General features: G+C 48.0%; 2 protein-coding genes across 5 annotated transcripts; one reads left to right on the plus strand and one right to left on the minus strand.

The window, feature by feature from the left end:
- Positions 1-1,694: 1,694 nt before the first annotated feature.
- Positions 1,695-5,675, minus strand: Tmem186 (transmembrane protein 186). Of its 2 annotated transcripts, none has more exons than NM_025708.5 (2): positions 5,450-5,675; positions 1,695-4,356 (listed from the first exon to the last, which is right to left on the minus strand). In NM_025708.5, exons 1-2 carry the CDS (start codon positions 5,450-5,452, stop codon positions 3,709-3,711), a joined length of 651 nt encoding a protein of 216 aa, NP_079984.2. In that variant the 5' UTR covers positions 5,453-5,675; the 3' UTR covers positions 1,695-3,708. The 2 variants fall into 2 exon arrangements, with proteins under 2 accessions (NP_079984.2, NP_001349415.1); NM_001362486.1 differs by having other exon boundaries at positions 5,266-5,461.
- On the plus strand, positions 5,577-25,572 carry Pmm2 (phosphomannomutase 2). 3 transcript variants are annotated; one of them, NM_016881.3, is made up of 9 exons: positions 5,671-5,792; positions 10,702-10,813; positions 13,333-13,409; positions 14,137-14,228; positions 16,612-16,711; positions 16,846-16,921; positions 19,374-19,489; positions 23,515-23,652; positions 24,520-25,572. In NM_016881.3, the coding sequence occupies exons 1-8, from the start codon at positions 5,739-5,741 to the stop codon at positions 23,614-23,616; spliced, it is 729 nt and encodes a 242-aa protein (NP_058577.1). In that variant the 5' UTR covers positions 5,671-5,738; the 3' UTR covers positions 23,617-23,652; positions 24,520-25,572. The 3 variants fall into 3 exon arrangements, with proteins under 3 accessions (XP_006522423.1, NP_058577.1, NP_001349414.1); NM_001362485.1 differs by having other exon boundaries at positions 13,363-13,409; XM_006522360.4 differs by lacking the exon at positions 13,333-13,409 and having other exon boundaries at positions 5,577-5,792; positions 24,520-25,511.
- Positions 25,573-26,220: the final 648 nt, after the last annotated feature.

Consider the following 26,220-nt stretch of genomic DNA (forward strand, 5'->3'; position numbering starts at 1 on the left):
CCTGCCTATGCCTCTCTAGGAGTGGGACTACACACATCTGCCAACCAATTTATGTGGTGCTTGATATTGAAACCAGGACTTAGCGCTCTACCAACTGAGCTTCATCTGCAGCCCCTTAAGCTGGCATTTCTAAACTAGCCTGAGGCCCCCTGGCTGCAATCAGGCAATACCTCTAACATCCCAGTAGAATCAATTCTAAGTCATTCTCAACTACACAGCAAGCTTGAGGCTAGCCTGGGCTATAAAACTCAAAAGGCCCTCTCTCAAGCAAAACAAAAATCATAAAAGACTTCTCAATTTTTGTGTATTATGTGGAGCGATGGCTATGTGCATGCCAGTGTACGTGGGGAGATCAGAGGACAACCCAAGTCAGTTCTCTCCTGACCCTGTAAGGGTCCTTGGATTAAATTCAGGCTGTCAGAGATGATGCTAAGCACCTTCATCCACTGAGCCTTTTGCAGCCTCCTACCCCCAAGTTTATTACTCACATAATCCTTTAAGGTTGGTAAAGTAGGTCCAAAACCTTCAGGCATCCTTCGTGGCTGAGATCCTGCACACATGGCTGTGCTGTCATGGTCCAGGGCATCCACTCCCTACATCACTTCACGGTCATCACAGTGGGAAAGGCTTGGAGGCAGAGGCACTTGAAGCTATGGTGTAAGCTTGCTCACATCTAGGTGGATAGGGCATCAGTAAGAGAATCCCAGTGCTCCCGTTGTGACGGAGCGGAAGGCTTTATTGTTTCCAGGCAGGCTCTATGCAATCCTGGTACTATGTAGACGGGGCCTCAGAGTGGCAGTGCTCCTCCTGCCTCTGCTTCCCAAATCCTACAATTACAGTATGATCCCGTCTCAAAACGCTGAAACAAAAAGGCCCTACAAAGCAGGCTACCTGTGTGGTGGTAGCACATGCCATTAATCCCAGCACTTGGGAGGCAGAGGCAGATGGATCTCTGAGTTTGAATCTACAGAGTGAGTTCCAGGACAGCCAGGGCTACACAGAGAAGTTGTCTCAAAAAAACAAGCCAACAAACAAACCACTTGAGATTGTGGCCTGACGTGATGGTGTACACTCAAGAAGCAGAAGCAAGTGGATCTCTTTATCTCTTGAGTTCAGCAGGCCAGCTTGGTCTACATGGTCAGAGCTTGTCTTAAAAAAAAAAAAAGACAAAAAAACCCAAAAAACCCTGGAATTGTGGTGCATACCTCTTTATTTAATCCCAACACTCAGGAGGCAAAGGCTAGAGGATTTCTGAGTTAAGAGCCAGTCTGATCTACATATAGCAAGCTCCAGGATAGCCAGGAGTAAAATAAGGAGATACAGTTCAAAAAAATAAAAACTACTAGGCTGGAAAGATGGCTCAGCAGCTAAGAGTGGGCTGCTCTTCCCCAGGTCCTGAGTTTAATTCCCAGCATTCATGATGGCTCACAACTGTCTATAATATGAACTGATGCCCTCTTCTGATGTGCAGACTCTACAAGTAGAAAAAAAAAACCCATATACATAAAAATACATGCATTTTTTAAGTACCTTAGGAAAAAAACAAAGCTAAAAAGAATCCTAGGTGGGACCTACTGAAGTTAGGTCACTGAAGCATGGCTTCGGAGGATACTAGGACCTACAGGCTCTTAAGAAGCTTAGTTTCTTTATGTCCTTCTCTATCCTCAGCAGGGACAAAAACAAGCACTTGTTTACTGTTTACTTCAGTGTTATTCACATATCGAGGAGTGGAGGAGATAGCCCATCATGTCCACTGACCTGCTGAGTTGGTAAGCATACATATACATTCACATTCAAGTGCACCCCAGAGTCAAGTCACAAAGAACTAACCCACAAACACTTTCATTGACTCAAGTGTATTAATCTCTGAACACCACCAAGTTAGCACTGGGAAGCACAGGAGGAAACATATCATGATTCCCTTCATGGATGTCAGAATAACAAATTCAGACAGATTAACTGATGCCTACAAACAGGCAGAGGTGGAGAGGACGAAGGCAGGGACAGCTATGGCCTAAGTGCCTACATCCTATCTGGGAGAGTGAAGTGCTGGAACTAGCCAGCGGCGATCGACAGCTACGAAACGCAAGGATATGCTACATGTCCAGGACATTGAAAATGGTTATAATCTGATATGCACATTTTAAGGGTTTTTTGAGATTACAATAGAATTACATGTACTTCCTTCCCCCTTCCCTTTCCTCCCTCCAAACCTTCCCTTGCCCTTTCAAGTTCGTGGCCTGTTTCTCCTTAATATTGTTGTGTCCGTGCATATGCTTCTAAACACGGCCGGCTCACTCTGTGCTTGCATGTGCCAGTTTTCAGGGTCGCCCACTTCACACTGGGTGTGCCCTCCCCTGAGGAAGACTCCTGCTCTCAGAGTTCCCATGTTGCCTGTAGCTCTTTGTGTAGGCCTGTGGTGGGACCCCTCCACACACACACACTTTGGCACGTCTAGTCTACTGTTACCTGTGTTCATGCTCTGCTTACTTTAGAGAGGACCAGCAGGATGGCTCAGTGCGTGCAGGGGCTTGCTGTCAAGCCTGACAACCTGAATTTAACCCACAAGACCCAAATGCTAAAAGGAACGCAACTTGGAAAAGTTGTCCTCCAATCTCCTTATATGCACAGTGATAAACACACAAATAATTAAAAGAAAAATTCTTAAAGGAAAGAAATTACTAAAAAGCTACAAAGCAAAGCATTCTGGTAGACAAATTACAAAAATCACGACTGCTTTCCTTTTAATGCAGGTACAATTACCTAATAAGCAAGTGTTTGCTGTTATTATGAAAAGCATATGCACTGTCCTTTAGATGATGAATTTTTGCTTGGACACAGTCCCTCTGCTGCGATGACACTACAAAGCTCTCAAGTGTGAGCACCCCCGGACCTCCTAGGGATCAATGTAGTCTCAGGGGTGCTGTCCCTACCTCTGTTGGTGTACAGTGACTTGCTGATGGGAAAAAATAAGTTCACTCTGGGCTTTAGCCATGGCCGTCCAGCTGGTGAGCATGAGTAAGTGCTGGGCCCCATTGGCACCCTAGAAGCCTTGCTCTATGTTGTAAGCTCTGGGCTGTGTACCTTATACAGCACTCAGTATTCACTGGTTTTGCCTGTTCTGTGGTGCTGGGGATGGAACTTAGGACCTTATACATGCTAGGCAAGAGCTCTGTCACAAAGTCCTAGCCATACCCGTTCCCATGAGAAGGGTTTTCCATCTCACAATGCAATTCAAGGTTCAGAAACTTGTCAAGGAGCTAAGGCTCAGCAGAACCCAAGTCCCCAGACCCCACATCCTGTGCTCCTCTGCCAACCCTCCTGCCTCCCAGCTTTACAGCAGCGGTCTGCCTTAGTGACCTTGGCATAGCACTCCTCCAACAACTGCCTCTTCACAGAAACTTCTCGCCACTATATGATGGGATGTCCTATGTTCCACTAAGGGCTTTTTCCTAAAGCTTCCTTTTTGGGCCAAAACAACCTTGAACTTTTTCTCCACCTGCCTGTGTCACCAGTTCTGAGTACAGGCAGGCATAGCCATGCCTTGTTCTATGCAGTGCTAGGGTCTGAACCCAGGGCTTCACATCCTGCACACTAAACAAGCATTCTACAAAGTGAGCACCAGCCCAGTCCCTGGTATTAGCTTTGTCTCATCCATGTCCTAGGCCTTCTGTCTAAAATCCAAGTGTAACGAGGGCTATGAGAGGCCTACTTGCTGTTCTTCAGTGTGGCCAGAGTTCCGAACACTTGTGCGAACCGTTCCCTGTCCAGGATTCGGCCATAGCGTAAGGTGAGGTAGAAGGTCTGCTTGCCACTGTACTGCTGGATGCGTACAAACACATCCTGAACCCGTTCCTGGGATTCTGACAGGGGTATCATGTCTGACACGGCACAGTACGTGTCCTGCCGCCAGCCCCAGAAGGTCAGGTGGGCCACTCGGAGCAGGGTGCCCGACTCGTTCACATACAGGATGCCCACCAGTCTCCGGAAGAAGTGGCTCATCCAACAGAGCATGGCCAGGGCAAAGCTGGCGACCCCACCCAGAAGGCACAGTGAACTGAGGGTCATGAGGCCTTGTGAGTAGCAATAGAAGCCCGGGGGCAGGGCCACCACAGTCACAGCTGTCTGGGCCAACTTCAGCCGCGAGAGGAACCCAATTGCTCGGATGGCTCGGAACCGGTAGATTGTATGGAATGTTTCGGTCTCGGTGCCTGGTGACTTCTCCCGTGAGTGGGGAGACCTGCTCCCCACCCACCTTTTGGAATCCCCCTGCCCAGAGCAGCACCATAGTCCCTGTAGAGGCCTCCTCCATGCAGTGGGCCCCTGCAACCTTGGCACGACTCGAAGGAGGAAAGCCTGGAAGAGAGAGGTTCATTTCAGAAGTCACCCATGCTAATCACACAATGAACAAGACAAAGCATCTCCCAGAAGGGCTTCAACCGCTCCTGGAAAGTCACCATGACTTCCAGAGGAAAGTGATAAAGCCAGACACTTAATTTTTTTTTTTTTTTGGTGGAATTCTATTCTAAATAGGTACCTTCTCCCATTTTTACAACTAAACAAACAAAACCCTAGTCGCAGTTAGTGAGATAGCCCATCTAGTACAGGTGCTTGGTACCAAACCGGGTAACTTGAATTTGATCCCTCAGGCCAACACGGTGAAGGAAGAGAAATTACTCACGCAGTACGTCCTGGAGCCCCGTATGCCAAAGCACAAGCATATGCACACAAACTAAACACACAAGATTAAAACAAAACAACAAAAACATTTTTAAGAACCTAAGCCCTCCCCCACCCCACCTCACAGCCCCAAGTACAGGGAAACACGGGCAGTCTGGAGCTCGGACGGGCCCTTCCTCCTAGGCAGGTCTAAATGAACATAGAAAACCTGTCGTTTCAGCTATTCACTAGAGACCGGGCAACAGCGGACTTGAAGGACCGCCCTTCCTTAAGGGGTAAATCAATCGGTGTCAGAACCCCACACAACAAAGCCGTGGGGTACTTATCACAGGACCTCTGCAGTTCTCCGAGTGCCTTGCGCGGCCAGAGAACCTCTTTGTATCATTAACCTGTCTGGGAAGGAAGCAGAGACGTGAGGCACGGAGGCCCTCAACACACTGCCTGTGGTTCTCTGGAGTGAGCAGATTCTGGGCTTTGGAGTCAAGAGGACACTAGCTGTGCATCCTTCTTCACCCTTCCAAAGAAAACCTCAGAATACGCTGAGGGAGACACGGCTCTTAAGCTCTGAACCGGGTGTGTACGTACGAAGTGGCAGCGACGCAGACCGTCCACGTGACCCAAGGGCCCGGGACAAAGCAGGAAAACAGCCCAAGCTAATAGACTCTGGCCTTCCACTGGCCGGTTTCCCGAATGGTCAGCCCAGGCGTCCTGCCTGCCAGTCCTAGACCCGACCGGGGACGGGGAGCGCGTTCCCTCCTGACATTCCTACCATGAGCCCGCCGCCTGCTACAGGACGCACGCTGTACTTGTCACCGGAAAGTTGAAGGGCGCATGCGCGGGCGGTTAAAAACCCGCATGCGCTAATTCAAAAAAAAAAAAAAAAATTACTATGGCTTGGGAACTGTAGTTCAAATTTTGTAACCGCCACCGGTGTTCTGTGAACCATTAGGGAATCTTCCCATGGTGCCTTGGAACTCCAGGGCTCGGAGCGGACCCGGAAGTTCCGGGTAGAGTTCCGGGTAGAGTTCCTGGTGCGGTCGAGGTTTCTGACTGGAGAAATGGCCACTCTCTGTCTCTTCGACATGGATGGGACCCTGACTGCCCCGCGGCAGGTAGGCGGCGCCCGGGAGGCTCGCGGTGGTGGAGCAGAGCCCTTGCTGCCCTAGACCGCGGTAACGACTGTCCGGGAACCAGGAGACGCGAGTCCTGAGCGGGGTCCTGAGTGGGGTGCGCAGGGAGGGGGCCCCCAAAAAACCTTCCGAGTAGGAAACGTGTTCAGAGTCTGAAAGTTCGGGCCTGAGTTTCTTCTCGGGCCCTCGGGGCTGGTGACCTGGCTTGAACTCCAGCCTCGGCCCTCTGACCTGCTGTTTCGCCTCCCCAGCCCTGTCACCTTTGGCTGTCTCTTCTAATATACCAAAGGCAGGTTCTCAGTCGTCTGACCTTCAGCAAATCTTTCTCGGAGCCCTTGAAGCCACTTTAACTGGGGCATTGCCTGTTGCTTGGGATGTTTTGGTGAGGATCACTGAAATTCATGACAGTTCCTCGCCAGATCAGGCCTCAAAAGTGAGCCCCTGCAGCAATGGGGACCCAGGTAGTAATAGGCTGTTTGCTGAAAGGATCAAGGATCCAATGGGACTTTGTTCCGCTAACAGATTTTGCTGTTAGGGCCAAAGATAAGTTTGTGTGGTTTCGTTGTGGTGATGACATTCTTTCTGCCTCCTATACACAAATTCGTGGTTGAGCAGAAATCACTCAAACTTGACACTGGGCTTAAATAGCTTGGGTGTCTCTGCCCCACTCCTTTTAGATTTCGTGGACTGTTCCAGAAGCCCATGTTAAGTGTGTGTAACCTTAGATATGTGAGTCTTATCTTTTTAATTTTTTTATTCCTTTGCAATTACATGTGTACAGTGTATCTGATCATATTCACCCCCAACCTTCCTGTGCTCCCTCTGGGGAACACCTACTCACACATCCCTCTTCCATTTTCATGTCCTTTTTAAAATTCTTATTTTAATACCTCACTAAGTCCAGTTAGTGCTACACACTAACACACCCCAAGTGATGGGCAACATATCACCCATGCTGGAATGTTAACTGACTTGATCTTGTGCAGGGAACCACAGTTGCTGAATTCATGCAGGCAACAGCCATATAATGTCCAGAAGACAGCATTTCATTCGCCACGCTCCTCCCCGTCCTCTGGCTCTTACATTCTTTCTGTCCCCTGAGCCTGGACAGGGTTGATAAAGGGCACTTATTCTTAGCACTTTGTCCAGGTATGCGTCTGCATTGACCACTGCCACTACAAAGAGAAACTTTTCTTACCAGGCTTGAGAGTGGCATTAATCTATGGATATAAACATAAATATTTAGAAGGCAATTTGACAAGATTTCCATTTAACAAAAAGAACACTAGTAGGTTTCCCCATAGTGCCTGTGAGCTCCTGAGTCATAGCTTTTGACCAAGTACTTTACCAGGCTGTGGAATAGATCTTTGTGTTTTGTTTTTTTCGAGACAGGGTTTCTCTGTATAGTCCTGGCTGTCCTGGAACTCACTCTGTAGACCAGGCTGGCCTCGAACTCAGAAATCCGCCTGTCTCTGCCTCCCGAGTGCTGGGATTAAAGGCGTGTGCCACCACTGCCCTGCTGGTTTTTTGTTTTTTCAAGGCAGGGATTCTTGGTGTAGCTTTGCCTGTCCTTGAATTATCTCTGTAGACCATGCTGGCCTCGAACTCATGGAGATCCCCCTGCCTCTGCCTCTGCCTTCTGAGTGCTGAGAATAAAGGCATTTACTGTCCAGCTGCTACCATTCTACCATAAGGAAACTGAAGTAAAACTATTAAGACGTGGCACCTCCGTTTCTTACGGCAGCTGTGCTTCAAGGACCTAAGCTCCAGGGCACTGTTGACGGTCTTGTTTGTCATTTCCTTTTCCTGTGCAAGGGTGGAGACCACTCCAGGTACTAGATAAGCTACTGGGAAAGTGCTTCCGTGTCCCTAGCTAAATGGCAGTAGATGGACATGAAGTATAAGATAGAGAAGGAGCCAGGTGATCCAGATGTGCTTTCAACCCTTAGAACACCATGCGGGCAGTGATCACAAGCAATTGTAACAATAAGAGAAAAGTAATTTAGAAGAGAAGTTTCCTGTATGTTGGGTTCTGCAATTAAAATATTCTAGCAACAGATCTATGTATCATCCGCCTTCCCTGTCTCATCTGTGTGCGTTATCAAACATCACTAATCACAGTGCAATCTGGAAGAGGAAGAACAGGTTATCTTTTATTGTGGTTGTTGTAACAGGATATGGCCTCTGTAGGCTCCACGTGATTAGCACGGACCCAGAGGTTTGCACATTTCCCTGTTTGTATAGAAGTCTGTCTTCCTGGGTGCTTTCTTCCCTACCCCGTAACTTGAGATAAGATTCAGAACAAAAGAAGACAAATGGATTCAGGCCCTAACAGCTTCATGAATCATTTTCCAACTGTGGCATCCTGGAAAATCTCACAGAGATCATTGACAAAAATAATGAACAGAGAAGCCCAGTCCCTGTCACTGTGTGTTTGCTCTTGTTGAGTGACTTTAAACCAGGGTCACTGAGCTACTTCACCCCTTTCCTCTCAGCATGAAGGTCAAGGGTACCGCCCTTCAATGCTCAGAGTCACATCTCACTAGTATTCTATTACCATAGTGCAGAGTTGGCATACTCTTCTGTACAAGGCAGAAGCGCGCGCGCACACACACACACGCACACACACACACACATTTATTTGTTGGTTGTGGAGATCGAGCCCAACAGCTTGAACAAGCTAGGAAAGCACTCCTGCTAAGCTAGCCCCCAGGCCCAGAGAGTCAGTATGTTGAGGTTTGCAGGCCACATAGTCTCTGTCACAGCTATTTAACTCTCTGTGGGACAGAAGCCACAGGAACACCGACATAGAGCGTCAGTGTTCTGCTCCAGTAATACTTAGTTATTGGTCTAATGGCACACAGGTCTGTTTGATGCCTCCTGGAATCCACAGCTGTTGCCACCTCTGAAATACCTTCCATAATTCTTTTTCTTTCACCTCAATTCCATTTTTCAGGTGTTAACCTGCTTATTATATTGTTTTATAATTCTCAGGATTGGTTGTCTGTTTCACTTTTGAAATCAGCTGGTAAGCATGAGCATCAAAGGTATTTTCACAACCTCTTCACTTTGGCGATATTTAAGCTGAGAAAAAAGCTACAGAAAGAGCTCAGGTGGGCACAGAGCTAAGGAAATTGTCCTGTGAATTGAGAGGATACAGCAGGATGTGTCACGTTGGCTGACCACAGTGCCATGTGGCTCATCAGCGTGCAAAGCTTGAGTTGCCCTTCTGCTGAAGGTGGGACTGCTTTGCTGTGGTTAGAATTCCATTTCTTTAATTTTGTAGTCTTCCCTATCAACCATTCTGATGTAGCAAACCACTTGGGGATTAATTCAGTGGCCCAAAGAGACAACTAGCAAAGTTCTAGTTCTTTTTTAGTAAGTCAGTATTTCTCTGTCAAAAGTTGAGAGGAAAGCCAAGTATGGTGTTGCATACATTTAATCCCAGCACTTGGGAGGCAGAGGCAGGTGGATCTCTATGAGTTCAAAGCAAACCTGGTCTATAAAGTGAGTTTTAGGACAATCAGAGCTGTTACACAGAGAAACCTTGTCTCAAAAACAAACAAACAAACAAACAAGAAGTTGGGGAAATGTGGCTGGGGCTGCATCTCAGTGGTGGGGTGTTTGCCTAGAATGCAGAAGGCTGCACTGACTCCTCAGCACCCATAAAACCAAATCAACAAAAAGTATAAAAGATGCATCCTAAGGCCCTGCTGTAGGCTTACCTCCTGCAGCAGTGAAACACCTAACCAAAAGGTAACTTGGGGAGAAAAGGGTTTATTTTGCTAACAGTTCCATATCTCTGTTCCTTATCAAAAGCAGTGAGGGTAGGAATGTGGAGGCAGGAACTGATACAGAAGCCCTAGACGGTTGCTGCTTACTAGCGTGCTCCACGCTTTGCCTGCTTTCTTATAGAACCTACAACCACCAACCCAGGGACGGCCCCACCCACAAAGAACTGGGCCCTCTCCCGTCAATCACTAATTAAGAAAATGCTCTACAGGCTGGCCCACAGCCCGATCTTATGCATGCATTTTCTCAGTTGAGATTTCTTCCTCTCAGATGACTGGCTGTGGTTTGTGCCTAGTTGACATAAATCTAGCCAGCACAGACCCCTAGTTGTTTGTTTGTCTGTTAAAAGACATTTTTAGGAAATCCAAGTAGCCTTGAATTCCTGATCTTCCTGCTCCCATTTCCCAAACACTGGTATTGCAGGCTTGTGACACCTTTAAAAAACAAACGATTATGGGGCTGGAGAGATGGTGCTGTGGTTAAAAGCACTGGCTGCTCTTCCAGAGGACCCAGCATCCACAAAGTAGCTACAACCATATGTAACTCTGGTTCCAGATGATCTGGTGCCCACTTCTGCCCTCAGGCAACTGCATGCATGTGGTATACAGACATATATTCAAAGAAAACCAACAAAAAAGAATAAGCTAAATCTATGTATAAAAAGGTCACCACAACACAGAATAAAAAAAGCAAGTCATAACCCAGGACAGAATAGCTCCATAACCATACATTATCTGCTCCTGTGGGGACAGAGGGATAACAGACTGACAGGTACCTGGAACAAAGGAGCGTGGTACTGCTACCCCCAAGATGGGGGTGTTCTTTAGCCAGGAGTTCAAGGTTAGCCCAGGCAGTATAACACAACCCAAACTCAAAAGAAAACGAACACACAAGAAAGTGGGGAAAGGGGAAAAAAAAACAAAAAAGGTTAATAGCCCCAAATAATAACTAAATATTTAAATTTTTCTACAGGCCTAGTAATACCGCTGGGCTTGTGTGAGGCAAATTAGCTTGCTGATTCAGGGTAGGCTGGATTAGTTTGCAGTTTTCATTTGATTATGTGACTCAAAATCTTCCTGTTTTCCTTCCTGATATGTAGAAAATTACAGAAGAAATGGATGGCTTTCTACAAAAATTGAGGCAGAAGACCAAAATTGGAGTGGTAGGTGGGTCAGATTTTGAGAAACTGCAAGAGCAACTGGGAAATGATGGTAAGTGCTGACTGTACTCCGGCCCACGACTAATGCTGAGGATACTGAGACCTGCCACCATCACCCATGGAGCACACTTTCTGCCTTCTCTGGGAAAACATTTTCTTTGCCCTTATTTGGCCTTTGCTTTAGTCATATAAAAGTAAGTTCTGTGATCTCTGACAGACCCTTCCCTCAGGTGTACAGATAGACTCTCCCTGCCGTGTGTGCATGCCTGTGTCTGTGCTTGCGGAACCTTGTCACTTCTCTGTCACTTCAGCCCAGGCCCCACCTCCTGGCTGTCACCCCCCCCACACACACACTCAGATAAGGAGATACCTCTGGTCTCAGTACATTGTCCCTGTTGCTCTGACCCGGTGTATTCCAGGGTTCCCTAGTCATGAGAGGCACTAGATTCCCCTAGCACCAGTCTTCACACACAGGACTGGCAAGCTAGAGAACCTTTGAGATAGGGTGTAATTCTGTAGCCCAGGCTGGGCTCAAACTCATCTCCTGTCTCCACTTCCCGGGTGCTGGAGTGACAGGCATTAGCTGGAGAGTCTTCTGGCCTCTTTCTTGGAGATGGTGAAACAGTGGGTCTCTAGGACCTGGATATCATGTTTTCGCAAGTGTCCCCTCCCAAAATTCTGGTGCCTGACCTGCTGGTAGAGAGAGCACTGTCTTAAAGACTAAACTTAAGTCTATGTTGCAGACTGTTATTTATCTCTGTTTTCCCAGGGTCTCTGGGGTAGCTAGTCTGTGAGAAGCAGTGAGCAGAGAGATTGACAAACAGAGTTCTTCACTACCTGTTGTAGTGTGGAATGTCTGTGAACCAGGCACCTGGGCAGCTGAGACAAGGGAGTCTGGAGTTTTGAGATCAGACGGGAATACAGAGTGAAACCCTGTCTTCAGAAAGCTAAAAAGCCAAGGCTGGAGAGATGGCTTAGCAGTTAACAGCACTTGCTGCTCCTATGGAGGACCCACATGGCAGCTCACAACTATCTGTAATTCCAGTCCCATAAGGTGCACACACATACATGCAGATAAACCACTCATACACATAGAATACATTTTTTTTTTCCTTTAAAAACTGACATGAGGTTAAAACAGACAGAAACCTCACTGTTGTCCCAGAGTCAGGTTAGTACTAAGGACATATTAGACAGGATAGTTCACTGTAGCAGGCTTCAGGCCATCTCTTGCCTCTCCACTAGGTGCCAGTAGAGTGCACACACACACATACTCAGCCAGTGTAACAGCCCAGGCTGTCTCCAGACATTGCCAGGTGTGTCCTGGGGATCACATTGCCATGGTTGGGACTCAGCATGTCTTATCTGAAAGTGCAAGTCTGTGGGTCAGATCACTGGAAGTCGTCTCTGCATCTGCAGGACACATGCCACTTCATCTTCCTCGGAGGTACTCACTTTAGAAACACTCACAGCAACATTAAGAGGCATATTCAGCCCAAGAAATCCTGTCACAGAGGTGTTTGCCATCCCTGGCTCCAGTGCTGTAGTTAAGAACATGCTCTGAGAGGTTTTCTGTCACTGTAGCAGAACTGTGCTTCAGGGAGGATAACAAGAGTTAACATTCACCTGGAAGCCAGTTGAGAGCTCACCTGGCATCATCCATCAGGGCTAGTGGACACGCCTGTAACCTTAGCACTCTGGGGACTTGCTGTGGGCCTGAGGACGCGCTAGACTGTGTAATGAGATCCAGGCCAGCATGGGCTTCATGAGGGCCTGTCTCAAAAACAAACAAGCAGGCACCGGAGCACGTGCCTTTAGTCCAGCACTGGGGAAGCAGTAGCAGGCAGATCTTTTGTGGGTTATATGCTAGTCTTCCAGTCGAAATGAGTGTAAGAATCATCTTTTAAAACAGTATTTAAATTTTTATTTTTTTATAAAAAAAATATTTTGGGGTCTGGGAGATTGCTCAGTGGGTAAAAGCAATTAACAGCACAAGTTCAGTACTCAGAACCCGCACAGGAGAGAACTGACCCCGCCTCCATGAACACCATGATGTGTACATGTGTTCACAAAATAATATGTGGATGTATTTGGGTTTTGTTTGTTTCTCTGTGTACCCCAGGCTGACCTCGAACTCAGAGATTCAACTGCTTTTGCCTCTTGAGTGCTGGGATTAAAGGCACGCCCCACCATGGCCTAGCCAAAAATAATAAATATTTAAAAAACAAAAACAAAAAACAAATGGAGCCTAGCAGTTCTGCTCTGGCAAGCCTGAGAGCAGAGTGTGGTTGTGTCCTTTCCACTTTGTTCCTGGTGCTAATTCATGGCAGTTGGAAGCAGGCATGGGCCAGCATCTTACCTTACAGGCTGGAGGCAGGGTCCACCCGCAGCTCATTTGTCATCCCTCAGGCTTACAGCCAAAGCTGCTGTGGCAGTCCCCAGCCTCTGGACGAGAAGGGCTGCCAAGGTCTTAGGTGCTTAGCCAGGTCCTTGGTGGTGGGTGTTGAGGAAGGAAGAGAAAGGCAGGTTTCTATTCAACGCACCCTCAGCTTTATCTTGTTTTGGTTGTAGTGGTTGAGAAATACGATTATGTGTTTCCAGAGAATGGCTTGGTAGCGTACAAAGATGGGAAGCTATTGTGTAAGCAGGTAAGTTTTTACAAATGCAGCCCATTCTGGATGACTGCTACTGCGCCATAAGTAAGCCAGCCCTCCTGGGACAGCCAGGCATCTTAGGTACCTGGGCTAGAAAGTGAGTTCAAGACCAACCTGGGCAGCTTAATGAGAGTCCCGTTTATAAAGAATAAAGTAAACAGACCAGAGAAGAGCACACTGTGTGAGATAAGGATGGATTGCCTCTGGGCAGGAGGGAGGGAATCTTCACAGTGTGTTCTTTGTTAAATTTGAATTTTGCCTGTGCAGCTGTGGCTTGTTCCAGATAGTGACTGCATCTTTATAATGGCCTTTTAAAGCTGCTGGAGTCCAGCGTGCCTATTACAATAGCCAAAGCTAGAGCAGGCCACTCACCCAGGCAGGGGCTGTGAAAGAGAAGCTGTACTTAGCACTAAGAGCCGCCGCACTGAGCTCTCTGGCCCTTCCGAGGAGCTGTGAAAGAGGCCCAGGTTCCGAGGAGCTGTGAAAGAGGTCCAGGTTCCTGAGTGCTGAAGCTGAGACGGCCTCTGACGGAGGCACAGTGTTTTACCTAATGTTTCTCACCAGCAGAAAAGAGAACGAGGGGAAAGGACATCCGGGTGTGTCATTGTCCCTGCTAGGTCAGCCGGTGCCTTCTGCAGTGTTAGCAGGATAGCTGCATGTGCCATGAGCCGTTTGAAAGTACTTCCTGTTGTATCAAATAACTCATGCTTTGTTTGCCTAGAATATTCAAGGGCATCTGGGGGAGGATGTGATCCAAGACCTGATCAACTACTGTCTGAGCTACATTGCAAACATTAAACTCCCTAAGAAAAGGTGAGTTCACCCTTCACAGAGAGGCTCTTCTAGAATACTGAGCAGTGGACTCATAGGTGGAGAGTGGTAGTGAAAGCTGTCGAATGCTAGCTGTGCACACGCACATATGCATTACATACGTTACATGCACAACTTACATACACACACATACATTGGTTTTGGTTTTTTGGGGTTGTTTGTTTGTTTGTTTGTTTGTTTTGAGACAGGGTTTCTCTGTGTAGCCCTGGCTGTCCTGGAGTTCACTCTGTAGACCAGGCTGGCCTCGAACTCAGAAATTCGTCTGCCTCTGCCTCCCAAGTGTTGGGATTAAAGGCGTGCGCCACCACTGCCCGGCTACATACACATTTGTAAAAGACACATACACACATAATTTTTTAAAAGCATCGGAAGCTTGCAGTTTGAAAGTGTAAAGCTGGATGAATACAGAAGCAAGTGTGTTTGCTTGTGGTGCTTGAAGTCCACGCTACAGGGCTGGCGGGTGAGGAAGAGGAAAGGCTGGCTGTGCAAGCGTGGAAAGCTCAGTGCACATCCCCAGGCCTCGCATAGAAAGTTAGCCTTGGTCCCATGTACACTGCACTCTAAGCACTGTGGAGGACGGAGTCAGGACCACTGGGGCTCACAGGCCCTCCATAAAGCCAGGGTCATCCGAAGACCTTGTCTCAAGGGACTAAAGCAGAGACTGGCAGAGCAGGACACCCCAAAACAAACTGTCCTCTGACCTACATACATGCTTATCCTACCCGTTCTTCACAATATATATGTATTTATTATTATTATTATTATTATTATTATTATTATTATTATTATTATTTTAGATCTAAAACTAAAGACATAATTTTTTAAGAAGTATCTAGCCATCTTCCCTGGAATAACTGAAACATGTTGGTCAGCTCCATTTCCTGTGATCATGACAGGCCTGAATGAGCAGTCTGCCTCTGAATACATCAGGTTTCCTGAGCCATTAGTGAGACTGCATGGAGCATATCTCAGAGCCTGTCAGTGTCCTCTCTTCATGACATCAGTCTGTTCAAGAGCTCACTAGCAAACCAGATGCCCCAGGAGCAGATTTGATTCTCTAAAGAGCAAGTGCCTTTGAGCTGGGCTCCTTTCCAGCCCTTGTTACCATTAGATGCTCCTACAGCAGGTGTGGCAGAAACGGTGAGGCACGTGCAGTGATTAGTAACACACCCAGGTTCCCTAGTATGTATGTGTCTGTGTGTGTGTGTGTATACACACACACACACACACACACACACACACACACACACACATACCATCATCTTAGCAAATAGTCGATGTTAAATGTTATGACTAGTGAGACATGGTGCCTCAAGGTGTAACCCCAGCACTTGGGAGGTAGAAGAAGGAGGACCAGGGGCTCCAGATCATCCATCACTAGCTACATGGCAAGTTCAAGGGCAGCCTAGGTTACATAAGACACTGTCTAAAAAGTGGGGTGTGGGATATTCCTCCCTACGATCCTCCCCACTCTTGGGAGTTCTTTACTACATCTCTACATGTTGCTCAAAAAAAAAAAAGAAATAGGGCTGGTGTCTTAGTTTGGATTTCTATTGCTATGAAGAGACACCATGGCCATAGCAACTCTTATAAATGACAACATTGATTGGGGCTGCCTGATAGTTCAGAGGTTTGTTCCATTGTCACCATGGTGCTGGAGAAGTAGCTGAGAGAGAGTTCTACATCTGGATCCACAGGAAGAGATGGTTATAGTGGGCCTGGCTTGAGCATCAGCAACCTCCAAGCCCACCACCTCTGACATTTCCTCCAACAAGGCCACATCTCCAATAATGCTACTCCCTGGTGACTAAGCGTTCAAACACGAGTCTGTGGGGGCCGTTTCTGTTCTACCACAGCTGGGAGATTAGTGCAATCAATAAAACATTTTCTGTTCAAGACTGAGAACCTGATTTTGATTCCTACCACCCTCACAAAAGCTGGATCTGGTGGTGCCTGCTGGTAGCTGGTGCTGAGGAGGCAGAGGACAGGTGCGGCTCTGGGCTGCTGACCAGGCCTTGAAGCTGATTGGTAAGCTCCAGACTCACTGAGGGGCTGTCTTCAAAATCAGGTGGAGAGCAAGCCTTGAACACGCCCACGATGGACGCTGCTTCCAGCGTGCATTCACACATGTTTATGTGCATACGTGTATACACGCATTTTAAAGATCTGAACGAGGATTCCATTTCTCATCCACGCCAAGTCTCTGTTCAGCTCAATTTAGATGATCCACGATTTAAGTCTGTAGTACTGTGTGGCTCAAAGCTTCCATGATGTCACTTACTCATGCTGTCTAGAATGTGCTGTTGCCCAAATAAATAAGGTGTTTTATATTTGGGGGCACCCCTTGTCCCATTCTCCTCCCCAGGGGAACTTTCATTGAATTCCGAAATGGCATGTTGAATGTGTCCCCAATTGGAAGAAGCTGCAGCCAAGAAGAACGAATTGAATTCTACGAACTCGATAAAGTAAGTTCTCAGATGTTTGTGGGGGAAATGGCCAGCTTGGAGAAACCGTATAGCCTGTGGCCAGTCTTTTAAAATGCTTCTGTACTGCGATACAGTGGATGATTGCTGTCTGTCTGTCTGTTTGTGTCTCTCAGAAAGAACATATACGACAAAAGTTCGTAGCAGACCTGCGGAAGGAGTTTGCAGGGAAAGGCCTCACGTTCTCCATAGGTATGGCGCACCCCAGGCAGGCTGTGGCCCCTGTGCTCCGGAGCATGTGAGGGCTGCTGGGTGCTCAGGGGATGGAACGTGCCATGGTTGCTACTGGGGAAACGGAGGTTCCCGTATGGGAACTCACAGTCCCACTAATAAAAGACGTTAGAAAAGACTCAGAGGGAATCACGAACGATTTTATTAGTTTAAGAGAAAAACAATACAGGTTAGGTGAAGATCCCAGTAGCCACCAGGAGGAGAGGTGGGAAAACCGTGCTTTCAGAGTTAGATGTGGAGTAGAAATAGACATGTTACTAAGAAAGGAAAAGGTACCCCAGAGTGGAAGTGGGTGGTGAGCTTCCAGCCAGGCACGGCATGCTCTTTTATAGCCCCTCCCTCTTTTTGTATTAGGTGTGCTTTGTTCACAGGGTGGTTTGTTTGTTTGTTTGTTAATGCCAGGATAAGGAAGAGCTTCCAGTCTTCCTCTGCAACTGGCTTCTTTCATTTGTTAATCTCTCTCTTTTAAAGCTTTATTTATTTTATGAGTGTTTGCCTGCATGTATGTGTGAGGACCATGTGCATGCCCAAGGGGGCCAGCAGAGGATGTGGGACACCCTAGAACCACTGTGTGAGTGATAGCCTGAGCCCTGACCCTCTACAGAGTAGCCAGTGCTTTTAACCCGTGAGCCAGCTCTCCAGCCCCAATTTGTTAATCTTGATGTAGATTGTTTTACTTTCTCCACTTGTGCCACAGTTACACAGCAGCTTGTAGACTGTAGGCAAGTAGCCTCAGCAGGACATCCCTAAACTGGAAATGGGTTCTGTGTTTTTGGGTCTAGTTCTACATCTGCAGCCCTCTGCTTTTCTCTCCTGTGTCTTGGAGTGTGGCCAGTAAAGCCTTCACACTTATAGGTGGAAGAGAAGCCTGACTGAACTCCAGAGGAGAGGTGCACAGAGCCTCTCAGATGGAGACTAAGGTGTCTTGAAATCCTGCATTGTGTTACCATCAAGGAACCACAGAAGTTAGTGGGTTGCTTTGAAAGAGCAAGAATCAGGCTCAGAAAGGAGCAGACAGTTGTTTAGGCTCACAGAGCCTATGTTGACCAGCCTTGAGCCGGCGCTGACTCTGATCAGAGTTGTGTCTGAAACCTGGCCCCTGACTTAGCACTTGATAAGCGATGCCTGTTAAGTTTGATGATTCTGTTTGGCTTGTTTTGGGGAACACACAGACCACAGCACATGTAGAAGTCAGTTCTCTCCTCCCACCATGTGGGTCCCAGGGGACTGAGGTCAGGTCATCAGACTTGGCAGCAGTCACCTTCACTCACTGAGCCATCTCATGTATCCTTACTGGTTAAAAGCTTCAAACACTGTCCTTTCTCCTAGTAACACCACCAGCCTTGTTTTTAAGTCCTCTGGCTTTGCCAGCTTTAACACAAGAGTGCAAGCTGTAGGAAACTGTCCTTGCAAAGGAACCACATGTCATACACAACCAGGGAGATTTTCAATTATTCCTGAACTGTGAGAAAATGTTTTTCTGATAGCTTTGAAAATTTTTTAGGGTTTTTGTTTGGTTGGTTGTTTTTGGTTTTGTTTTTGTTTTGTTTTTGCTGTGGAAAGTACCTACATAGCAGCTAAAGAGCTTGTTAACAGTTAAGCGCACTGCTGCTCTTTCATAAGACCTATGTTCAATTCCCAAGGTTAACGTGACAGCCCACAACCATCTGTATCTCTAGTTCCAGGGTTTCCTTGGCACTAGATATGCATTGGTACACAGACATAAATGCAGGTAAAACACCCATGCAGGTGAGTGAATGAATGAATGAATGAATGAGGGAAGGAAAGGAAAGCAAAGCAAAAAAGAAAGGAAAGAGGAGAGGAAAGGGGGGGGAAATTAGGGGGTAACTGCCTATAAGCTATCTTGCATGTGACAGACCTGTTGTGTACAGGCTGGGCTCATACAGCCTGCTTTTGCTATTTTCCACCAATAGTGGTTTGGTTTAGTTAGGTTTGCTTTTTTGTTTGTTTTTTTCAAAAGGTTTTCACTGTGTAACTCAAACTAGCCTGGAATTCACATGAAGTCCAGACTGACCTTGAATTCATCATAATCCTCCTGTCTCAGCTTTGTGAATGCTGTGGTGTTAGGTATGAACTACCATGCCTGACTTAGGTCTGCTGGGGGAAGGGAAGCCATTGCAAAGTCTTAAGTAAGCCTCTTCTTTGGGAAAGCATTAAGAGAGGTGGCTGCTCTTAGACCCAGGTGAGATGACACGGGGAAAGCAGCAGAGGACCTGTCCATGAAGTGACAGGGAGTGGTGAGCAAGGATATGAAAGAGACAAGCTGCGTCCTTCTCCAAAGGTGTTAGTCTCTCTCCCTCCTCTCCCAGGCTGTGCTGGGGCTGGTGCTCAGGAGCCCCAGGCAAGCTGCACCCCCAGCCCTGCTGAGCCTTGTATCCTCCCCATCCTGCAGGTGGCCAAATCAGCATTGACGTCTTTCCTGAAGGATGGGATAAGCGGTATTGCCTGAGACACCTGGAACATGCTGGCTATAAGACCATTTATTTCTTTGGAGACAAGACTATGCCGGTAAATAGGAAGGTCTCCTGTGCTGTTTTGCCATCTTGCATCCTACCTGATGGCCTCCCTCCCCTCAGAGCTTTGAGGTCCTGCCCAGTGGGAGCAAGGACTGTAGATGGTCATCAGTGTGTCCTTTGAATTAAGTATCTTCACTACTGCTGCTTTATGATTCTGCTCTACCCTCCCTCCTGTGTTCATAGTAAATTGCACGCTAGGGTAACAAACATGGGAAGGTGGGGCATTATCTGAGTCTGATGCGCACTGTTAGTCGGGATAACTTGAAGTGAGCATCTGCCTAGTGTCACCCAGAGTGCTGGAGACCACAGTGAGAGCTTGCAGAAAGCCCAGTTCAGCATAGACGAGGTCTGAGCGCCGTCGTTTCCCCAGAGCCACTCTGCAGCCTCTGAGGCTCTCCCTGCACAGCTGCCTACGGCCACGACCCAAGGCCTGAGAGGTGCTTTAGAACCAGCTACTTAGCGCTGTGCTTGGCCTTGGGTCCCGGTTGTGTGTCAGCTTCTCACCTTGCACTGCCCATGTCACCTTTTTGTAGGATCCTGGTTCAGGCATGGTAGCCGTTGTGAACCCTGTAGGGCATCCATCATAAATGCTGCAACTGCGGCTCTGGTCCCTTTGACAGCTGCTCACCCTGTCGGGATCAACACTGTCCAAGGTCTGCTTGCAGCAGGGTCCTGGTAACAGTGGATTATCTTACTTAGTGTGACATCCTCCAGATTTATCAACAATAAGAATCTCCTTTCTTAAGGCTAGATAATCCTGCACTGTATGGGTACGCAGTTTACTTAATCCATCCTTTGGCAGACTTGTGACTTTTGTTCTCTCAGTCACCATAAGTAATGCCTCTGTGAATGTGAGCCTGTGGCTCATTGTGTTTGGTTGTCTATCTGAGCTGACATGGCAGCCCCCCTTAGAAAACATAGGCGGCAGCCTCTGGACATTGTCGTGGGCAGCGGAAGCCAAATAAACAAGCAGGCCTGGACCGGGCAAAACCACTGCTGCTGCTCAGCAAGAAGAGCACAGCAGGAGAAGGCGGCCTGTGGTTGGGTGGCAGTGCACACTCTCAGGCCCAGCACTTGGGAGCCAGAGACAGGCAGATATCTGTTTAAGGCCGGCCTGGTCCACACGGTGAGTTTCAGGTCAGCTAGGGCTATACAGATAGACCCTGTCTTTAAAAATCAAAACAAAAACCAAAAGAGCCTATGAAATGTGAGGGAACAAATACTCAACCAACCATATATCTGTCGATCCAAAATGTACCAGACTCCTGCAACTCAGCAGCAAAGTAAGAACTCCATTTAAGGGCTGGGGAGATGCTCAGCAGGGAAGAGCACCGGCTGCTCTGCCAGCGGATCTGGGTTTGGTTCCCAGCACCTATATGGTGGTTCACAACTGTCTGTAATACCCGTCCCGTGGGAATCAGAAGCCCTGTTCTGTCCTCTGTAGGCATCAGGGCACAGTGATGCACAGACACACACGCAGGCAAAACACCCGTACATATAAAATAATAGAAACAAAGAACCTGATTTAACATGTCTGAAGACACACAGTGGACTCCTGAGCACATAGGGTTGACATCTGAATCACAGGTCATAAGAATGTATATCCAGGTCACAGTGAGAGCCAATTCTACTATTAGACTGGCCATTTTTAATAGACACACACAGAAGAAGGTAGAAATTAGTGACTCTTTACCTCAGAACAGTAGATGGTACAGTCAATATGGACAACTATATAGAGTGGTCTTCAAAAATCCAAAAATAGAACCTCTTATGATCCAGGAATCACACTGCTGAGTATAGATCCAAAAGACTAGCGATCTGGTCCTCGGAAGTCTTTACATGAGTGAGCTCCGTGAGCCATGAATAAATTCAGCAGAGAGGAGGGCAGTAGCAGCGTCTGTTAGGTAGGCTGCAGTAAAGATTCTGCTAGTGTGTGTGTCTGTCTGTCACGTTGCCCAGGTGGTGCGGGTCTTATCAGGTAGGACAGCATTGAGTTTGTTTCTTTGGGGAACTGGTTATCAGAATAGCTGGGATCAGATGTCTGCGTCTGCTTAAACGTGTCCAGTTTTTCACAACAATGTAGCTCTCTGACCAGATAATAGACCTAGTCCAAGGAGCTGTGACAGTGCTCCAAGCCAGCCAGCTCTGAAGCAAAGCAGCCTTGTTCTGAGGGTAGAATAACAGCACAACCATTCTCCCAGAATGTTCACACAACAGGCTTCTCTGCAATCACGACCCAGCCCCATGTGGTATGGGAATGCCATCTAGACGCCTTGCTGGAACTTCGCAGATGAAAATGCAATGAAGCTGATAGGACTCGAGGGTTTGCTACTCGGTTTACCTCTTGCATTACCACTGCTTTGAATCATGTTTTTATTAAGTGAATCCAGGTGTGGTGGTATATTCCTATAATCCTAACACTTGGGAGGCAGAGACTGGAGAATTGCATGTTGGAAGTCAACCTGAGCTAAGTAATGGGATTCTGTCTCGTATTCCTCCTCCCTGTCTCTCTTCTCTCTTTCTCATCTCTTTCCTCTCTGTCTCTCTCCTCTCTTTCCTCTTTCTCATCTCTCTTTCTCTGTCTCTCCTCTTCTCTCTCTCTCTTTCACTCTCTCACACATGCACACACACAGCTTGTTCTCTTTTGTATTCTGGTTTATAGCTGAGCTATGTCAGTTTAAAGCCATTCCCCTGCTCTAAAGAGGCAGGGTTGATCACATGGGGGGGAGGAGGTCTGCAAAAGTGAAAGAATGTGCAGCCAGCTGCAGCTCTCGCTCTGCATGTGGTTCTCAGGAGAGGGGTGCTCCGGGCACAGCCTCACAGTGGGCAGTCACTGCCTGCGCTGATTCAACCAGGACATTTTGCTGTTCATAGAATCCAAGGTTTAGGGCAAGTTTAGGGCAGTAACTCTTACTCTTTCCAGTTTTGAAAGGAGTAAGAGGGATTGGTTTGCTGACTGACGCTCAGATGGTAAGGGCCGAGGCGGGATATGAAGTCAGTCCCTGTGTGTTTTGCAGTGGATGCTTCCAAGTGCCTGCTGTGTGCTTTCTACAGAGGTCCTGTGCTTACAGACGCCCATCCCACTTGAGACTTCCTCTGAGACTCCTGTGCAGATCTCTCTACCTGCTGCTGGACTCACTCAGACTGCTGCCTACTTTGTAGTCCCCACCCTGCCTTCTTTCTTCCTGTCTGCTCGGATACTGTTACTGGGCCATTGCAGTGTCATGACAGTGGCCTGTGTCTGTAATCCCAGCCCTAGGGAGGCTAAAGCAGAGCTCTTAAATTTGAGACTAGCCTGGTTATGAAGCCTAACTTCCTCAAGATGCTGATGCTGGTGCTCATGATGATGGTAGAATAAGCTCAGAGCCGGGGAGATGGTTTATGGTCACTGGAGAGGCAGAGACGAGTAGATCTAGGACTCTCTAGCCAGGTAATCTAGCTGGCTCAGTGAAAGACCTGTCTCAAGAAGATGGAGACAACTGAGAAAGACACGCAGTCAACCTCCGCCTATGCATGCATAAACACACATACCACACAATTGAATAACTCAATTCACTTCCCTCTCTTACTGGCCACACTTCAAGTGCTCAGTTGTCCTATGTGGCCAGTGGCAGTGGGCAGACTGAGCAGCCATGTTCATTGTCACAGGGCATAAGCAGCCCCACTCTAGGCTGCCTACCCACCAACGCTCCTGTGACTTGCAGAAGAAGTGTGGGCACAAAGACAAATTGATAGCTGTGAGATACTGTCATTTACTGTCTTTTCACAAGAAAAAACGAGCCTTAGACAGATCTTCACAAAGGCAGCCTGATGACGATCGTGAGCATAATTACCTTTTCTGAGCTCGATTGCAGTTCACAAGAAGGTTAGACAACTTGCTCATTGCTGCTAAAATGTCAGCCTTGGAAACCAAGGGAAGATTAAGTGCAGAAACCTCTCTAAGATGGGAGCGTCAGGGTTGCAGTAGCCATAGAGCAAGACAAGGCCTAGCCCACTGCTTCTGTTGTTTCTCTGCAGGGTGGCAATGACCATGAGATCTTCACAGACCCCAGAACTGTGGGCTACACAGTGACGGCCCCCGAAGACACACGCAGGATCTGTGAGGGGCTCTTCCCTTGACCCGAGGAGTGCCGGACTGACCAACAACACTGAAAGGTCACTCAGGGGCAGGGGTCACTTAGTGCCAGAGGTCAGCTTGCTGTGCTTGCCAATGAGCCACACCTTCATGCAGTACCAGCAGCAGCCCCAAGGGAGAGAGTTTATCAGAGATGGCTGTGGCTGGGTGTGGTGGCTGGGTGTGGTGGCTCGTGTGTAATCTGTGCTCAGGAAGCTGAGGCAGAATGAGACCATGTCTCAAACAAAACAAAAAGATTGGTGGCTCTGGGTTGGGGACGCTTGCCTCGCATGGGTCCCAGCCTACGACTCAGGGACCTCAGAGACAGAAGTAACTCCTACCTGATGTTTCTCCCCACCCATGGTGTAAGAGCGAGCTGAGAGGATACATGCTGCTCTGTGAAAGTTTCTTACCATATGATAGAGGGAAAAACAAGAATATACCTGGGTCCCTTATGCTTTGGGGAATTTAAAGTGTGGGTTCTGGTGGGTGGGGGGGTTTCTTTTTCTTTTCCTTTTTTTTTTAAAGATTTATTTATTTATTTTATGTATGTGAGTACACTGTAGCTGACTTCAGACACACCAGAAGAGGGCACCAGATCCCATTACAGATACCATCTGTGAGCCACCATGTGGTTGCTGGGAATTGAACTCAGGACCTCTGGAAGAACAGAGGGTGCTTTTAACCACTGAGCCATCTCTCCAGCCCAGGATTCTATTTTGAAACATGGTCTCACTGTGTAGCTGTGGCTGCCCCAGACCCTGCTGTGTGGACCCATTGGACGACCTTGAGCTCAGGGTCTTCCTGCCTCTGCCTTACAAATGCAGATTACATGCACCCACACCTGCTAAGGTCTAATGAAAACCTGCAACCATCAGTGCTCACACCCATATCTTACCACCAAACAGGGGCATCTGATGATGAAAGAGAGCAGCCACCCAGAGTTACCCACCTGGGATAGAACTGAAGACTTCTGTGACATGCTCCGTCTGCAACCTGTGGTGGAGGCTGAGGCAGGAAGGAACACCACTATTCTGTCAAAGGGTTAATGTTTCTGTTTTCAAGCCAGCTTCCCCTCTGTGAGCCACAGACGACAGTGTGGCCTGCTGCCTGACAGATAGCTGACCAAGTGACAACTGATCCCACAGTTTACACTTGCACTGGCCTGGCTGGCCATCTCTATTTGCTATATCTTAAAGCCAGACTGCTTTCCTGTCACCGCAGGAGGGGAGGACAGAGGACCCAGCAAAGCAGCACCTCACTGCAGTCCTCTTTAACCCCCAGGCTGACCAACCTAGGTAGCAGACGCAGTACCTAAGGCCACAGCAGCAGGGGTGCTCTCCAGCCTCTTCTTGGAGAGTGCACGTGTGTCCTCCAGAAGCTCGGGGACAGCCTTCCAAGAACACTTCCCAGGCAGCTTCCCAGTGCCCAACCACCATATGTCTCCACTGCCCTACCCTTGGCTGCCCCTACTCTGTCCACACCCACAGCAGAATGCCAGGTCCTCACCCTGTGGCATCCTTGGGTTTTATGGCAGTGCTGTGAAGCCCACTGAAGGGACAGCACCATACCTCACTTCTCAGTCTGGTCACTTTAACCCTCAGTGTCAAAAGGGTGTCTACCCCAGGTTGGCAGAGAACTTGGCTTCTGAGAGCTGCTTTCCCCACTTGGCTCCAGTAATGCTGGAGCCCCTAGCTGTCCTGGCTGTAGCAGTTCCAAGCCAGCCCAGATGCTGTGTTCTACCTGCAGGTCCAGTGTCTCCCACTGTGCCAGGTGGACTCCAGGCCTTGCCAGTTCCTACAGTGGCTATCACAGAACCCCCCTGCCCCACTGTCTTCATTCAACTCTCCCACCTAATAAAGGGCCTCTGCTCTCCAGGCAGTACATGATTGTGGCCGAATCATACATGTATGATCTTGCTGATGGGGCAGTGTGGCTGCCCAGGTCCAAGGACTTGTGCTAAACAACTGTGGCTCAAAGCAAGCTCTGCCTACCTGTCAAGAGTGCAAACCTACCAAGTAGGGATTGCAAAGGACTTGGAAAAAAGAAAAAAAAAAAAAAACCCAGAAAGTTGGATAAAGACTACATCACAAGAAGCAAGCAGAGGCTATACTAAGCACCGCAAGGCTGTAGAAGAGGGTGTCAGTCCTGCAACAGCTGCCCAGCCAGGGCTGAGATCACCAGCTTTTAGGAAGCCCCAAGAAAGCCTGAACTAACAGGAAATTAACAAAATATTTGGTTCCCATGTAGAGGTTCTGCATGGTATCCCAGCCATGTTGGTGGGAAGATAGAGGTACTGAAGAGCAAAGTTCTTATGTTAGTTCCTAGGCACAGCCTAGGCATGCACAGTAGCACTTAACCACTTTCCTCTTCCTTACCCCATGCGGGGCACACCTACCATCACAGCACACCAATCAGCTTGGAGAAACCCAAGACTGATTTATGTGATCATCTCATCACCTGGCCTTTACCGGAACAGGCCTGATGGGCTGGCTATTTCCCCAACCACTGGGAGAATCACAGAAACATCAAAAGCCCCATCCCTTGGTAAAGTCACCCACCCTGGGTTGTCATTACCCTATCAGCAACCTGCTGTTCCTCTGCTCCAA

This window comes from Mus musculus, chromosome 16 (genome assembly GCF_000001635.26).
Source record: "Mus musculus strain C57BL/6J chromosome 16, GRCm38.p6 C57BL/6J".
Taxonomy (NCBI): Eukaryota; Metazoa; Chordata; class Mammalia; order Rodentia; family Muridae; genus Mus; species Mus musculus.

Coding starts and splice junctions, on each gene's coding strand:
- Pmm2 (NM_016881.3), top strand. CDS start 5,739: ATGGCCACTCTCTGTCTCTTCGACATGGATGGGACCCTGACTGCCCCG. Junction 5,793..10,701: donor CCCTGACTGCCCCGCGGCAG/GTAGGCGGCGCC, acceptor CCTGATATGTAG/AAAATTACAGAAGAAATGGA. Junction 13,410..14,136: donor GGAAGCTATTGTGTAAGCAG/GTAAGTTTTTAC, acceptor TTGTTTGCCTAG/AATATTCAAGGGCATCTGGG.